This window comes from Oncorhynchus tshawytscha, linkage group LG04 (genome assembly GCF_018296145.1).
Source record: "Oncorhynchus tshawytscha isolate Ot180627B linkage group LG04, Otsh_v2.0, whole genome shotgun sequence".
Lineage (NCBI taxonomy): Eukaryota > Metazoa > Chordata > Actinopteri > Salmoniformes > Salmonidae > Oncorhynchus > Oncorhynchus tshawytscha.
In genome coordinates, this window is record NC_056432.1 from 31858388 (window position 1) to 31876655 (window position 18268).

General features: G+C 43.0%; 1 protein-coding gene across 1 annotated transcript in view; it reads right to left on the reverse strand.

Moving 5' to 3' along the window:
• LOC112248539 (coronin-1C-A) overlaps nt 1-18268 on the reverse strand; it is a 56335-nt gene that overhangs the window by 5436 nt on the left and 32631 nt on the right. Inside the window, exons 3-10 of the mRNA XM_024417664.2 lie at nt 11412-11534; nt 9144-9273; nt 8553-8734; nt 2160-2279; nt 1865-1969; nt 1532-1677; nt 1026-1083; nt 622-864 (exon numbers count right to left, since the gene is read on the reverse strand). Coding sequence (XP_024273432.1) covers nt 622-864; nt 1026-1083; nt 1532-1677; nt 1865-1969; nt 2160-2279; nt 8553-8734; nt 9144-9273; nt 11412-11534 — 1107 coding nt within the window. The remainder of the gene's footprint in view (nt 1-621; nt 865-1025; nt 1084-1531; nt 1678-1864; nt 1970-2159; nt 2280-8552; nt 8735-9143; nt 9274-11411; nt 11535-18268) is intronic.

The window sequence follows — 18268 nt, forward strand, 5'->3', positions numbered from 1 at the left end:
GGAATTTGAAATGATTTATACTTTTGATATTAAAGTACATTTTTGCAATTCCATTTACCCTTGATAGTTAAGTATATTTATAACCAAATACTTTTACTCAAGTAGTTTTTACTGGGGTGACTTTCACTTTCATTTGTATTATTTCACCTTTATTTAACCAGGTAAGCTAGTTGAGAACAAGTTCTCATTTACTTTCACTTGAGTCATTTCCTATTAAAAAAGGTATTTTTACTTTTGCTCAAGTATGACAATTGGGTATTTTTCCCACCACTGGCATTAGGTTTGTTAGAATAGAGCCTTCCATGTTCCTAGCTGCAATGTGCCAAGGCCAGGGCTGAACTAAAGGCCATTAATGACTACGTTTCAGTGGTGAAGGACGGTGTAGGCATGGTGATCATCAGACTAGTCCTGAGAAAGCACTGTAATCATACTTACTGTAGTGTTGGTATACTGTTCCAGTCTGGTGTCAACTTTCACTCACATTGCAAATACCAGATGCTAGGATATTCTTCTGTGAGTAGTACTTTGTTCACTGAATTGTATGCACACAATATTGTAACAGTCTCTAGCATACAACCCAGGCAGAGTCCTCCCAAGAGAGAAAGAGACAGCAGTACTCACTATGGATGGAGTGGATGAGGCAGACTTGTTGACTGTGCCCGTGTTCTCCGCATTCTTGCTCAGCTTGTTGTCCAGGATGTTCTTCTTGACCACCTTGAGGTCGCGGTTCTTGCCAGGGACGTAACCGTTCTTCAAGGAAATGAGGATGGGCTCGCCGTTCCTCCCCTCGAACCAATCCTCCGCCTCAATGGCACATTCTGGTCCTGCCGTGTCTGGGTACAGGTCGTCCTGGAACAGGTCAGACTGCAGGGAGAGAGAAAGAAGGGTATAGAGACAGCTGTTAGAGAACACTGGACCAAATATAACAGAGCCTGGCCTCAAAACAGAGTTGGAGTTAAATGTGGCATTGATTGTTGAAATCATTCGTATATTGAGTGTCTCTAGATCAGAATGAAGAAGCTCACCTTTCTTGGCACAGTCATGATGATCGGTTCACACTTCCTTTCGTGCAGTTTATAAAACCTGTCAACATAGGTCAAAGCACCATATTATCCACAACATCACATAACAGACCTACTGTCTAATAATCTTTCACACACCGCAGCCCAGCCGAATGCACTTCTACTTCCATGACACTGGCAATACTCTCAGGGCAGCCTCAGTAAACATGGAGCTGTATAAAGGCATGGTATATGATTCTGATTGGCAGGGCCTGAGGTAAACACAGATGAGAGAGCTCCCCTTCAACATCTGGTTCTGTGCTGCCTCCTGGTGGACATAGCTGGCCAATAGCTTCACATCACAAGTCATGTATTCCTCTTAGACCCTCATCATAGACCCAGCCAAGCACCAAAACACCTGGTTCAACTAGACATTGCTGAAATGAATCAGGGGTGTGCCCATCAAAGCATAATAACCAAATGAGCAGCCCTAAAATGGCTGATCTGTTTCCTTATCCAGCGAGCCGTACCTGGCGATCTCACACTTGTTGACGTCCAGGCCTCTCTTGGGCATGTATCCCATTCCCCTCTGGGGCTCCTTGGTGGTGAAGGTGCTGAGGTAGTGGACAAATGGGGCTTCGTCCGTGATCTCAAAGTAGCGAATGCTGCTGTCACCCTACAAACCACAGAAACAAGGTAACTTTAGTCTTTTAGTGTTTGGAACAGTACAACGTTTTAGTAATGCCTTTACAGCTAACAATTCATCATGCCTAACTTCATGGATCAGAGACCTGTTGTAAGTTACATGCACAGCAGATCAACTGGATGTGTATGTAACATTTGCCGGAAAAAACTCCACTCACCTTACCACACAGATAAACCACAGAGGTATCTGGGTCATAGAAGGGCAAGAGGACTCCATTGCTGGTGTCCATCTCATGCACTGAGATCGCCTCATCCATGGCTTGCTGTAAATGAAACATCGACAGTCAGTTACTGAGCAGTGCAATAAAATCTTTAAAATCAGGGCTGCGTCACAAATGCCACCCTATTCCCCATATAGTGCCCTGGTCAAAAGTAATCCACTATAAAGGGAATTCAGTGTCATTTGGGACAAAGCCCAAGAGTAGTGATGGTGAAGAGGACGAGGTGACCCACCGGGTTCCACAGGGCTAGCTGTCTCTCACTCATACGGCTGAAGCCTGTGGTGAACACGTTCCCGTCCGACAGGAAGATGGCCCTCATGGGCCGCGCCCCCTCGTGTGCCTTCTCCTTCTCCTGTGACACAGAGGGTCAACAGTCAACATACTGGGGGTACATCCTAAATCATCTCCTCAAAGAGATCCCTTTCAAATTAGGAAAAGAGTAGTCTCCCTAGGCAGATGGGTCGCCTCCCACAATGTTTCCAATGTTCCAGCATACACGTCAGCTTGGCATAGAGGAACGACGTCACTGTACCCACATCCCAACACAAAATAGTAGCTAGCAAGATGGAGGTTATTTTTAATGAGTGCATTTTGAAAGTGTCTAGTTCGCATCAACTACCTTCAGTAACACCACCGCAAAAGGTTTTGCCTGCAAACTTTAGTTACGAATCACGACATTCTGGCAGGACTCAACCTAAAATTGTTCTCTCTCTCAAAGTTACCAAAAGAGTCCGTCATATCTACCAGACCCTAGTCACTGCTGTTGCCTAGGGCTGGGTTTACTAAACTAGGCAAATGGTGACAAGTTGTTGAGATGAGTGGAAACATTAGTAAGGTTGCAAAATTCCAGTAATTTTCCCAAACTGTCCAGGTTTATCAGAATTCCCAGGAGGAGGATTCCCGGATTTCCTACTTATTCCGTCCTGATTCCAGGAATATTCCAACCGGGATTTCAGGAAAAGCTGGAATTTGACCACCCTATAGAGCAGCAGGTTTGTTCGTGAAAAGTCCTGTCAGTGGTAGAGTTGAATACTGGTAAGCGGTATCTCGGGACTTCCCGACCAACTCCTTCCAGTTTCCCTAGAAAAATGATCGTAGTCCTATTGACCAATATTCTAAAAATGTTTATGCCGCACTAATGCAAAAATACAAAACTTGCACTTGCGAATAACTGCATGAACCGGACTTCATACATCAGAACAGTCACCACAACTCTAGCACCCCTTTTGATTTGAACTAAACCTTCCATACATATTTGCCCATTATAGAAGAAGTGCTCGGGAAAAATGACTTTTTGGACCTGATTTCCCCACCATACCATGGGACGTCACTGAAAAATAAACAGTTGAGATTGATAACATTTCAATTCAAATCAAAAAGGTTATGTGTCACCTGCTCCGAATACAACGGGGTTAGACTTCACCGTGAAATGCTTGCTTCCGAGCCCTTCCCAACAATGCAGAATAAAACATGTATAATAAGAATGAAAAATAGTAACAAGGAATAAAACAATGGAGCTATCTACAGGGAGTACCAGATTAATGTGCAGGGGAACAAAGTATCTGAGGTAGATACTGTATGTACATGAAGGCAGGGTATAGTGGCTAGGTATTAGGATACATAAGAGTCAAATATAGAACACATTAGCAGCTGCATATGATTAGTGTTAGTAAAAAAAAAACATGCACATACACACTTTTTATTGAGGAAGACAAAAGTACAAATAAAGTAAAAGAACCCAAAAAAGAGCTGACAGTTACAGCGCACATCATATGTTCAGCCGTGACAGCCTGCCTTCTCTCCAACAAGGATGTAGGGAGCCGGTCTGTTTGTGATGTCAGCTGAGGTGTTATGAAGAAACGTATAACATTCTTCCAACAGAATTCTCTCCATGAACTTGAGTTGGTGGAGCTTTGTTGAGTCCCTAATATGTTCAACCATGTTTCATCAGTTATTTCAATGTTAAGTTCCTCCTCCCATTTCTGTTTAATATAGTTTGTAGATGGGTATTCAATCCTCAAAGAAACTTAGTTTCTTTGAGGATCGAATACCCAAGTAAAAATTGGAAATAGTTTTTTTTCCATACTCCAAGTTGCATGAGTTAGTGAATACTTGGATACATTTTTGAGATGCTCGAGGGTCAATCACTTTTATCTCCCTTAGTGTCAAACTTGTAGGCATCTGTAAACATCTTGTTTATTCACACGCAATGTAGATAGATACACACATAGATACACACACTCGTATACACACTCTCGCAAGGCTATATATATATGTAGAGTATGTATATACAGTGCCTTGCGAAAGTATTCGGCCCCCTTGAACTTTGCGACCTTTTGCCACATTTCAGGCTTCAAACATAAAGATGTGCAAAACTGATAGCGACTTACAGCTGTAATCGCAGCAAAAGGTGGCGCTACAAAGTATTAACTTAAGGGGGCTGAATAATTTTGCACGCCCAATTTTTCAGTTTTTGATTTGTTAAAAAAGTTTGAAATATCCAATAAATGTCGTTCCACTTCATGATTGTGTCCCACTTGTTGTTGATTCTTCACAAAAAAATACAGTTTTATATCTTTATGTTTGAAGCCTGAAATGTGGCAAAAGGTCGCAAAGTTCAAGGGGGCCGAATACTTTCGCAAGGCACTGTATGTATATAGTCTTGCAAGTGTGTTATATATATATATATATATATACACACACACATACTGCTCAAAAAAATAAAGGGAACACTTAAACACAATGTAACATCAAGTCAATCACACTTCTGTGAAATCAAACTGTCCAATTAGGAAGCAACACTGATTGACAATATATTTCACATGCTGTTGTGCAAATGGAATAGACAACAGCTGGAAATTATAGGCAATTAGCAAGACACCCCCAATAAAGGAGTGGTTCTGCAGGTGGGGACCACAGACCACTTCAGTTCCTATGCTTCCTGGCTGATGTTTTGGTCAATTTTGAATGCTGGCGGGTCTTTCACTCTAGTGGTAGCATGAGACTGAGTCTACAACCCACACAAGTGGCTCAGGTAGTACAGCTCATCCAGGATGGCACATCAATGCGAGCTGTGGCAAGAAGGTTTGCTGTGTCTGTCAGCGTAGTGTCCAGAGCATGGAGGCGCTACCAGGAGACAGGCCAGTACATCAGGAGACGTGGAGGAGGCCGTAGGAGGGCAACAACCCAGCAGCAGGACCGCTACCTCCGCCTTTGTGCAAGGAGGAGCACTGCCAGAGCCCTGCAAAATGACCTCCAGCAGGCCACAAATGTGCATGTGTCTACTCAAACAGTCAATAACAGACTCCATGAGGGTGTTATGAGGCCCCGATGTCCACAGGTGGTGGTTGGGCTTACAGCCCAACACCGTGCAGGACGTTTGGCATTTGCCAGAGAACACCAAGATTGGCAAATTTGCCACTGGCGTCCTGTGCTCTTCACAGATGAAAGCAGGTTCGCATTGAGAACGTGACAGACGTGACAGTCTGGAGACGCCGTGGAGAACGTTCTGCTGCCTGCAACATCCTCCAGCATGACCGGTTTGGCGGTGGATCAGTCATGGTGTGAGGTGGCATTTCTTTGGGGGGCCGCACAGCCCTCCATGTGCTCGCCAGAGGTAGCCTGACTGCCATTAGGTACCGAGATGAGATCCTCAGACCCCTTGTGAGACCATATGCTGGTGCAGTTGGCCCTGGGTTCCTCCTAATGCAAGACCTCATGTGGCTGGAGTGTGTCAGCAGTTCCTGCAAGAGGAAGGCATTGATGCTATGGACTGGCCCGCCCGTTCCCCAGACCTGAATCCAATTGAGCACATCATGTCTCGCTCCATCCACCAACGCCACATTGCACCACAGACTGTCCAGGAGTTGGCGGATGCTTTAGTCCAGGTCTGAGAGGAGATCCCTCAGGAGAAAACCCGCCACCTCATCAGGAGCATGCCCAGGCGTTGTAGGGAGGTCATACAGGCACGTGGAGGCCACACACACACTACCGAGCCTCATTCTGACTTGTTTTAAGGACATTACATCAAAGTTGGATCAGCCTGTAGTGTGGTTTTCCACTGTAATTTTGAGTGTGACTCCAAATCCAGACCTCCCTGGGTTGATAAATTTGATTTCCATTGATAATTTTTGTGTGATTTTGTTGTCAGCACATTCAACTATGTAAAGAAAAAAGTATTTAATAAGAATATTTCAATCATTCTGATCTAGGATGTGTTGTTTTAGTGTTCCCTTTATTTTTTTTATGTATGTATGTATGTTGTATATGTATGTATTTGTATATGTATTGTATGGTTGTATATGTATTGTATGGTTGTATATGTATTGTATGGTTGTATATGTATTGTATGGTTGTATATGTATTGTATGGTTGTATATATGTATTGTATGGTTGTATATGTATTGTATGGTTGTATATGTATTGTATGGTTGTATATGTATTGTATGGTTGTATATGTATTGTACATTGTATGGTTGTATATATTGTATGGTTGTATATGTATTGTATGGTTGTATATATTGTATGGTTGTATATGTATATGGTTGTATATATTGTATGGTTGTATATGTATTATATGGTTGTATATGTATTATATGGTTGTATATGTATTATATGGTTGTATATGTATTATATGGTTGTATATGTATTATATGGTTGTATATGTATTATATGGTTGTATATGTATTATATATACACACACACACACACACACGCACGACTATATATATATATAATATATATGTAGTCTTGCGAGCCTCTTAACTGTTTGAGGTTGTGGACAGGTGTCTTTTATACTGATAAGTTCAAACAGGTGCTATTAATACAGGTAACAAGTGGAGGACAGAGGAGCCTCTTCAAGAAGAAGTTACAGGTCTGTGAGAGCCAGAAATCTTACTTGTTTGTAGGTGACCAAATACTTATTTTCCACCATAATTTGCAAATAAATTAATTAAAAATCCTACAATGTGATTTATCTTTTTAAGTGGGAGAACTTGCACAATTGGTGGCTGACTAAATACTTTTTTGCCCCACTGTATACATAGTCTTGCGAGTGTGCATAGTGTCTGTAGAACTTTTAGGATCCGAGGGCCCATGCCAAATTTTTTCAGCCTCCTGAGGGGGAAGAGGCGCTGCCGTGCCCTCTTCATGACTGTGCGGATATATGTTAATTAAGTCCTTAGTAAGCCTACAAACAAGGGTTGTCAAACTATTTTAGCCTTAAAATGTCAATTATCTAAATGTGTAAACTTTCATATTGGCGTATTGTAGCTTAGAACCTATTTTACATCTGAGGTTGTGTTGTGTCCAACATCAGTTGAGACACAGCATGTTCTTTAATAAAGGGTGGGCATCATGTTTGGCTGATAAATGTCCTAAAATGGGAATAAAATTAAAATTTCAACATTCAAATGTTTTTTTAGATAATTGACGTTAAAAAAAGTAAAACAATTATATTATTTTTGTAAAAAAAATATATATATTCAAGAAATTATCAAATAGCTTTTAAAATGACAAACAGTTCCAGCGATGAGGACATGGATGTCTCATGGTATGGTATGCAAAATGGGTTAACTTTGAGCACCTCTATCTCCTGCATGTTTTAGCATTCAGGTCTAAAATCACTGACCACTTCTTCCATGGGCAAACATATATGGAAAGTTGTTTAAATCAAAAGGGATGCAGTCAAAAAGTGATTGAATTCAAATGTACTTACCCAATAATAAAAGCGAGTGAACGAATCTTGACTAATCAGATTCGTGGGATTTGATCAATCGTGGCGCTATCCATGGTGCTGAATCAACACTACTAGGCCTATTCACTTGTTTGTTTAGCGGAGAATCGGATATGTTCCCTGTGACAAAGTTACCACAATAAGCGGGTTGGGCCGACCAACCAGTGCTCCCGCACATTGGCTAACCGGGCTATCTGCATTGTGTCCCGCCACCCACCAACCCCTCTTTTACGCTACTGCTACTCTCTGTTCATCATATATGCATAGTCACTTTAACCATATCTACATACTACCTCAAATCAGCCTGACTAACCGATGTCTGTATGTAGCCTCGCTACTTTTATAGCCTCACTACTGTATATAGTCTTTTTACTGTTTTATTTCTTTACTTACCCATTGTTCACCTAATACCTTTTTTGCACTATTGGTTAGAGCCTGTAAGTAAGCATTTCACTGTAAGGTCTACCTACACCTGTTGTATTCAGCACACGTGACAAATAAACGTTGATTTGGTTATCATAAAGTAAAAACAGCAACAATCTTCAGAAATTCACCTGATAGCCAGGTGCAAGAGGAGCGAAAAGGGCCAACAAGCATGGCTGACATCTTTCAGTCAAAGCTACACTAAAACTAAATGTAGTTTTCACTAGGTTGTAGGGTAATAACCTCAATATTTTAGGCCTTCATATAAACTAGGCTACAACAAGAAACCTTTGGAGTCTAGTCGATATTTCTCCATTGACTGTGGTATAATCATTTTCGCTGGTATTATATGCCTTTAAATAGCCTTTCCTTTATGAACCGGAATACCGAGATGGTACCAGGTCGGTAGCAATTTTCTCCAAACAATTGTTTTTGGGAAAATACTCAAACCTAGTCAGTGGTGCTCACCCCTACAATCTCTTCCTTGCGGGGGTCGATGACGCGGATGGTCTTGTCCTTGCAGGCGGTGCAGATGAGGCTGCCGTTGCGGTTCCAGCAGGCGCTGAAGATGACGTCAGGGTGCATGTCCTCCAACTGGATCATGGCCTCGCCCGTCCCCACGTTCCAGATGATGACCAGGTTGTCACAGCCTGAGAAGAGAGGAACACACACATTTAATATACACACATTAATATACCCATACTACACAATAGAAAAAGGACAACACCAAATAGCACTGATTTGACAAGATAATACCATCTACAAGTCGTAGCTCATTCTGGGTTTTTTTTCGACATGGAGGATAAAAACAGGGTAAACGGTCATTTTAAAGTCAATGACAGATGTGCGTTGATCAGGCATTTCAGTGTTTAGGGGAAATGACGCAAGCTCACAGCAGGTTGCCACTTCTCTCAGAGCGAGGAGAAGATTAGGAGGGGCAGAGAGCACAGAGGCTGAACCAGAACTATAAATGATAACATGTAAGATGTCCACCTCACACAAGCCATCCACGACATGTTAAAAGAAGGGTTTTAAAATGGACAGGAGGACGCCACTCACCAGCACTGAGCAGGACGTTGCGTGCCGTGGGGTGCCATGTGATGATGCCAACCCTTTTGGAGTGTCCCTCCAGGACCACCACAGGCTCAGACAAGCCGGTAACCAGCCCGTTCTCAGGGATCTGCCACACCTGCAGACAGACACGGGTCAACGGTCAGGACATAGCTAGGGTCATCATAGGATCATTATACTGATGTCTGCAGTTTCTGCAGTTTCCCTGCTGTTAGCCTGTGTCAGTAAGATCTAAACTGCTGGAACACAGAAAGCAGTACATTCACATGAACCGACTTGTCTTTTAGATTGGCATCACTGTGACATGAAGTCAGTAGATCACATTTACAACCAAGAGACTGAAGAGGGAAACAGAGACCCAAGGTTACTCATCATACTGACGTTTTCAAATCAAAGTTTATTGGTCATGTACACAGATTTTCAGATGTTATTGCAGGTGCAGCGAAATGCTTGTGTTTCAAGCGCCAACAGTGCAGTAATAATAGCTAGCACACACACAAATCTAAAAAGTTAAAATAAAGAAATATCAGAAAGAACAATACCAGAATATATAAATATTATGGTGTGTGTAGACAGTCTATGAATAGAAAAGGTGTGTATAGCAGTAGTTATATAGGATGAGCCATGACTACAACACAGTACATACATATAAAGTGGGTAAAACAAATGTGACCCGTGTTCAATGACTCGATGTACATAAGGAAGCAGTCTATAAGGTTCAGGGCAGAGTACTGGGTGGTAGGCAGCTAGAACAGTGACTAAAGTTCAGGGCAGGGTACTGGGCGGAGGCCAGCTAGTGGTGACTAACAGTCTGATGGCTTGGAAATAGAAGAGGTCTCTTGGTCCCAGTTTTGATGTAGAGTATCATCGTTCTAGAATGGTAGCGGGGTGAACAGGCCATGGCTGAGGTCTTTAATGATCTTCTTGGCCTTCCTGTGACACTGGTGCTGTAGATGTCCTGGAGGGCAGGGAGTGTGCCCCTGATGATGCGTTGGGCTGACCGTACCACCCTCTGGAGAGCCCTGCGGTTGCGGACAGTGCCGTACCAGGTGGTGATTACAACCCATAGGATGTTCTCAATGCTACATCTGTTGAAGTACGCGAGGGTCTTAGGGGCCAAGACAAATTTCTTTGTCCTTCTGAGGATGAAGGGGCGCTGTTGCACTTCACCACACTGTCTCTGTGAAGGGACCATTTCAGGTCCAGTGATGTGCACGGCGACAGACTTGAGGCTTGTGACCCGCTCTACTGTGGCCCCGTCGATGTGGATGGGGGTGTGCTCTCTCTCTGTGTTGTCGCCTGTAGTCCACGATCAGTTCCTTTGTTTTGTTGGATGTTGAGAGAGATGGGTATGGTCCTGAACTAGCATCTCAAAGTACTTCATGATGACAAAAGTGAGGGCTACCTTTTATGTACATATAGTGAGTAGCTTACTTCCTAGTGAGAAAATAGCCAGTAGCCTACGCAAATATGGTAAACATTACAGAATCAGAAAATGTACCTACGGAAATTAAGACTGAAGTTTAGTCTTTATCTCTACGAACCCTGACAGCAGTAGACAGAGACAGTAGGCACACCGCTACACTATCAGAGCTCCTACTCTAGCTGCAATAGGTTACTATGGAAACAGAAATCTCAACAGAAAAACAGTTCATCACTGCACTTAATCTAAAGTCAACATTACTTTTAGAGAACCTATTCAGAGTGCATTTCTAGCCACAATCTAAAATGTTCTGAAGAAAGGAACCTTCGGCGGTTCAACTTCTGTAAATACACGAAACACCGCATCTATTCACAGACGGAGGTCTTTTTCTGCCGTTCAGAGAGTTGCATGGGGAAGCCAATGCCTACAGGTGGGGAAGTGATAGAAGAATACCTAAGAACATAGCACACACTCTGATCACTGCCATTCACAGCCCAAATAAGGACATATAGTATAGCACCAGCCTCAAACAAGTTAGTGACCTCAGCCCTATAAAAAGGCTAAATCATTCCCCAAGTCTCTCTCTGGGTCTAATCTAATCCAGACTAGAGCGCAAGCCCTGCCTGCACGTACCCTTCGCTACCCTTCCACCATCTAATTCTGCACCCATCCCTACGCTATCAGTGTCTGGCCTTTCACAGTCAAAACCGGTCCTCTGTCAGTTGGAGTCGGTGAGAGGGTGTATACACTGTACATATGCAGGTAAAGTGTAAACAAACATTGTACTACACCGAGAGGAACAGTCTCTGCCGAGGCATGACCGTAAACCTTACCATGACCGTGCAGTCCTCCGAGCCGCTGGCGATGACCTGGTCATTGTGGGGGCACCAGTCGATGTCCAGTACAGGGCCTGTGTGACCACACACTGTGGGGTAGGCCTTGTCAATGCGGCCCGACTGTGGAGAACACACAGAGGCATGAGATTAAAACACCAGAAACACTGAGGTGTATGATCAGTGGTGATCTGAGGAACCAACCTGACCTCAGCTGAACTGGAACCATGAAATCACAGGGTGAGAGTGACCAATCAGAGACTATGTACAAACCAATAGCCACTCCAATCACACAGAAATACAGAGAGACAGAATTCACATTCTCCCTCTTAGAAAATGTAGTTTCCCCATCATTCAATCCTTGGGCAGAATCATTGTTAGACAAATACACCTGTGGCATAGCCTGAGAAGGGGGGCATGGGAGACTGAATTCTCAACCTCCACAAAAGAAAGGGGAGAATGAGAGATGGCGCAGATGTGAAGAAACCATGCATAGCCCTGTGACTGTTGCTGTGTGAAGGAGGCCAGTGACTGAGGCGAGGAAAACAGGAATACCACTCCAACCAAAAGAGAAGGCGCTCTCAGGTACAAACCAGACATTTTGACTAGGGCTGGGCATTGCCAGGGACCTCACGATACAGTCACAATACTTAGGTGCCAATATGTAGTGATTCTCACGGTCGCTGCCCACGGAATTTACACCTTTCCCTATGTCGCTATGTGCATACTAGCAAAGTTAAGCAGCATATTGGGATTAAGAACAATGTGGCAGAGGCAGCAGAAGAAACAAGGAAAAAGCCCTTAGCCTAATTGTATTAGAAAATTGAGGCACGACTCCGGTGCATTTATTTAGTGATGTTTGCATTGTTCAAAATGATCTGAAAAAAATATTGTAATCAAACAGCAACTGTTTGGCACATAATAAATACTCAACACTTGCTCATATACCCTCCTTTTTATTGATCTCCAGTACTTTGCACAACTAAGTCAACTGTCTTCCACAGTTCTGACTTTCACTTTCCCACCTGAGCAACCAGTAAACATTCCCCCGTTTCAAGTTTTTTTCCCCCCACACACTCCACATCCATTTGCTGTCGACATGACCTTTTTCATGGTTTGTTATAACCAATTTATTGATGTGATTATGATAAGGCCTGACCTATAGCCTATTGGTCACATGCATGCAATGTTTACATGTTTCACATAAAGAGAGCAAGGGTTGAGGGAATTGGCCATGTTTTTCGTAAAACAAATGAGGGATTCGGTAACAAAACTTTTCAATCAGAAACAAGAAACCAAAAATCGCCAAATTGATGATGCCGCTTCAGCACGGACAGCGCAATAAACATTTGCTTTTCTCTGGTGCCTTTTTTTCTGCAGTAGGGAGAGCGAGACAACATGCACCAGTCACAAAGGCACTGTCTTTTTTTTTTAAAACAGTGTGGCCATTGGGGTCATTCTTGATTCATTTGTGTGTATATTAATTATTTACATCAAACAAACAGTGTGCTTAAATCAGACAGGCTCAGTACATATGTAGTTGATTTTATTGAAACACTTAGGGTGTGTGTCTACAGTGCACTCGGAAAGTATTCAGACCCCTTGACAACCTCCACTGTTACGTTACAGTCTTATTCTAAAATGGATTAAATTGTCCCCCCCTCAATCTACACACAATACACCATAATGAATAAACAAAAGCAGTATAGACATTTTTGCAAATATCACAAGTATTCAGACCCTTGACTCAGTACTTTATTGAAAGACCCTTTGCAGCGATTACAGCGTTGACTCTTCTAGGGTGTAACGCTACAATATTATGGCACACCCATATTTGGGGAGCTTCTCCCTTTCTTCTCCGCAGATCCTCAAGCTCGGTCAGGTTGGATGGGGAGTGTCGCTGCACAGCTATTTTCAGGCCTCTCCAGAGATGTTCGATCAGGTTCAAGTCTGGACTGTGGCTAGGCCACTCAATGACATTCAGAGACTTGTCGCGAAGCCACTCCTGCGTTGTCTTGGCTGTGTGCTTAGTGTCGTTGTCCTGTTAGAAGGTGAAACTTAGCCCCAAGTCTGAAGTCCTGAGCAGGTTTTCATCAAGGATCTCTGTACTTTGCTCCGTTCATCCTTCCCTCGATACGGACTAGTCTTCCAGTCCCTGCCACTGAAAAACCTCCTGCTGCCACCACGCTTCACTGTAGGGATGGTGCCAGGTTTCAGATGTGACGCTTGGCATTCAGGCCAAAGAGTTCAATCTTGGTTTCATCAGACCACAGAATCTTGTTTCATGGTCTGAGTGTCTTCAGATGCCTTTTGGCAAACTCCAAGCAGGCCGTCATGTGCCTTTTAATGAGGAGTGGCATCCGTCTGGCCACTTTACCATAAAGGCCTGATTGGCGGAGTGCTGCTGAGATGGTTCTCCCATCTCCACAAAGGAACTCTGGAGCTCTATCGGAGTGACCATCGGGTTCTTGGTCACCTCCCTGACCAAGGCCCTTCTCCGATTGCCCAGTTCGGCCAGCTCTAGAAAAGAGTTGGTAATTCCATACTTCCATTTAAGGATGGAGGCCACTGTGTTCTTGGGGACCTTCAATGCTGCATACATTTTTAAGTACCCTTCCCCAGATCTGTGCCCTGACACAATCCAGTCTCAAAGCACTACAGACAATTCCTGCACTGTCAACTGTGGGACCTTATATAGACAGGTGTGCCTTTCCAAATCATGTCCATCAATTGAATTTACCACAGGTGGACTCCAATCAAGTTGTAGAAACATCAAGGATGATCAATGGAAAAAGGATAAACATGATCTCATTTTCAAGTCTCATAGCCAAGGGTTTGAATAAATACGTTTTTTTTATACATTTGGTATGATTTCTACAAACCTGTTTTTGCTTTGTCATTATGGGGTAGTGTGTAAATTGTTGAGGACCTTAAAAAAGTATCCCATTTTAGAATTAGGTTGTAAAATAATAAAATGTGGAAAAAAAAGTCAAGGGGTCTGAACACTTTCCGGAGGCACTGTATATGGAACATTTTGTTTAAAAATTTAGAACAAATCGATTGGTCTAAAGAACAGGACGACTCTCGGTTGAACAATATTTATTTTTAGTTGGGAACAGCCCTAAAAGGTGCCCTCCAGGACACCTACGCCACCCGATGTTACAGGAAGGCCATAAAGATCATCAAGGACATCAACCACCCGAGCCACTGCCTGTTCACCCCGCTATCATCCAGAAGGCGAGGTCAGTACAGGTGCATCAAAGCTGGGACCGAGAGACTGAAAAACAGCTTCTATCTCAAGGCCATCAGACTGTTAAACAGCCACCACTAACATTGAGTGGCTGCTGCCAACACACTGACTCAACTCCAGCCACTTTAATAAATGGGAATTGATGGGAAATGATGTAAATATATCACTGTGACGTAGAAGTCCGTCACTGGCCGCGGGCAGCATTTGGTTCTTTAACGCACACACATATTCATCACTCCTCCCTGCGCCATTATACCATAAGTTAACAATGTGGGTCGACACACAATTTAACTTCTGTCTTGGTGCATGCATTTCACACTTGTCAATGTTCATATTTGAGAGATACAATAATTATTATACTTATCAATGTTGTGGATGAGCGCATTGTTTGTTTGTTCTGTTCCTCTCTCTCCATCTCTGTAGCTTCTGGGTATGCTGGAAAAGGACCCGAGCTAAGGGAATTGGGTTGGCTTTATAGTGCCTGTCCCAAATGGCTCATTAATGCATATAGGCATATTGAAAGATATTGTCAGTAGTGATGTAATGTTGTAAATGTTATGTTGTGATATTGTTTAAAACCGTGTTGCAATGTATATCCTTGAGTATGTTTAGTTCATGGAAAATGTAGGTTTGTATTGTTAATTGATTAATTAATTAGGGTTAATTGTTCTGAGGGGAGGGGCTAGCCCTACAAAAGGAGCCTCTCTCCAGTCTCTAAGGGGGATTTTTTGGATTGAGCTGTGGATGGGGCAGCATTGTTGTTAAGCTGTCCCATAAGGTAGACGTTGATGGCAGTACTGTTATTTTCTGTTCCGGAATCACTTGTAAATAAACACCTTTGCACAGAAGAACTTTTGCGGTTCCGCCATCTTTTTATTTTTATAGAGGTTATCCAGTTTAGCCATCTGGCCTACTCTACGTGACAATCACTAGCCACTTTAAACAATGCTACCTTATATAATGTTACTTACCCTACATTATTCATCTCATATGCATACGTATATACTGTACTCTATATCATCGACTGCATCCTATGTAATACATGTATCACTAGCCACTTTAACTATGCCACTTTGTTTACATACTCATCTCATATGTATATACTGTACTCGATACCATCTACTGTATCCTGCCTATGCCGCTCTGTACCATCACTCATTCATATATCCTTATGTACATATTCTTTATCCCCTTACACTGTGTATAAGACAGTAGTTTTGGAATTGTTAGTTAGATTACTTGTTGGTTATTACTGCATTGTCGGAACTAGAAGCACAAGCATTTCGCTATGCTCGCATTAACATCTGCTAACCATGTGTATGTGACAAATAAAATTTGATTTGATTAAAAATGAAGGCATGTTGTTGGTAATAACATCCTCATAGACATGCCAGCAGATGCTTATTTTCTGCTCTTTAAAATGAAACCCTGAGATAACCTTGAATCTGAGCCCTTATATAACACCCTTATACAACAGGCCAGATGACCAGAAACAACCAGCTGTCATACAACACACACAACAAAAGGAGCCAGACAAACGGAAGGCTTTCCTGGCCATCCAGCTGACTAACTACATCAGCCTAGCCTGGGAGGGCGGGTTCTATCTTGACCTCTGACCCAAGTGATTGGAGGATCAGGTCCTCTCCACAGTGTGAAGTCTGAGTAACGTGAGCTCTGAAAATGCTGTGGAGGTTAGGGTTGGATTTGGGAGACTGACACGCCCATTTGTAGAATACCCAGCTGGACCACCATAGGGCCTGACAGTCAGATGATGTCACTGAGGCAGAGGGAGCCCTGCTGTAATGGCGGCAGCCCTAATTAAAGTATAATGGATTTGCCTCATGAATATCACTCAATGCCCACAGCCATTCCAGCACCATGACAACAATGATTTCAGAGGGGCTAAATATAAGCGCTACTTATTCACGGGATGAGAGGAGCTTTCCAGTTCTCTGTAGACAGAAAATCCTTACAGGCCCTGTTTTTAGTTATATACTAGAGACTTTAGTTTTCCGTCAAAACTCAAGACGAATGTTTAGAAAGACCATTCAGATAACTTAAGAATGTGAAGTCAAAACACAACCAGATTCAAGTATGAAGAAGCTCTGTCCTCATGAAGATGTACTAGAGGCGTACGTAGACAGAGAGAGGTTAAACAATGAGTGGGCAGTCTAGGCCCCATGTCTAAATGCTTGTGTAATAGCAGGCAGTAGACAGACCACTAGGTCTCATATCCTGGTATGGAATGGCTGTCTGAGTCAGTATGTTGTCGGAGGACTCTACCATCCTTTCCCTGCCTACTGTGCCACTGAGGAAAACAAAGGACTGGCCAGTTCAACTCTGCTGCTCACATGTCACAATACAGTCCTGTTGATATTACTAAGCAACATGACTGACTCACTGTCCGATTTGGCAAGGACTAGATTATATGACACTGGGTAGTTGTTTTGTTAAACTGGCCTATATAAATAAATATATTAACTCCGTTAGTCACAGGCATTATTAAAGTTTCTCAAATAAAGGAACCATACAAGCCTATTAGGTTAAAACCTGATTACAAGTGGTCAGTGAGTCACAGTAGTTCAACCACTAATTTGGAGAAAGGGGTTTCATGTTGGGAGTGCCAGAGATGGACATAATGGGGACAAATCACCTAGTCCATAGATGACGGACAGTCCTCCCGACATCTCAGAGTCCCTCACAACATCACCTGACTGACAGAGTTGGGCTATGACACATACTCAAACTCCAAGCTCAGTGACCAAAGTCCAGGCTACGGGAGTTTGCTATACGTGCGTCAAAAATGACAAAACCTCGTCCATGATGGCATGCCTCGCCTTGTCCAGAGAACACTCCCGGAAATACTAAGCACCTGTTCTGGGCCTGTGAGTAACATGCTGACTAGACCGGGAAACGCGCGTCCAGACGCAGGCAGGACACGCAGGTTGAACTATCAAAACGAACTCTGAACCAACTAGATTCATTTGGGGACTGGTCAAAACATGAAACCTGCTGATGCGAGCTAATTTGACCTGGGATAAACATTTGGTTGTTATTATATCAAATGTACAAGATCATTTTTTTCTGGATCTTCATCGAATTTTGACCCATTGAGACACAAAATCGTGTGTTCCCTACTCAGACAATTAATCCACAGATAAAAAGGTAAACAAAGTTAGATTTGCTAGAAACTCTGTGGGAGAAAGGGCCGTCTCAACCTCTATCAGCAGAGGACCAGGAGTCACAGAGGGATATAGGCCTATACAAGGACACTGCTCAGTACATCCATTTCTTCTTTCCTGCTTAGGCCTTGCACAGGTAGACAATATGACGTAGATGCAGAAAGTAAACAGCACAGTGGGTCATTCATGTCGAGCTGCAGGTTTTTAGTAGTTTATTTGACCTTTATTTTAGCACGGAACCCCAATTGAGACCAAGGTCTCATTTTTGCAAAGGAGCCCTGCAGTTGCCAGTAGACCTGAATGTTTATTTACAGGGACAAAGGTATGGAGATGGCAGACTATGACCTGGGTGTGTGCAGTAGATTGGCCTATATGTGCTGACTGTGAATAACAAAACACTGCTATATTATTCAGTAGTATCCAAT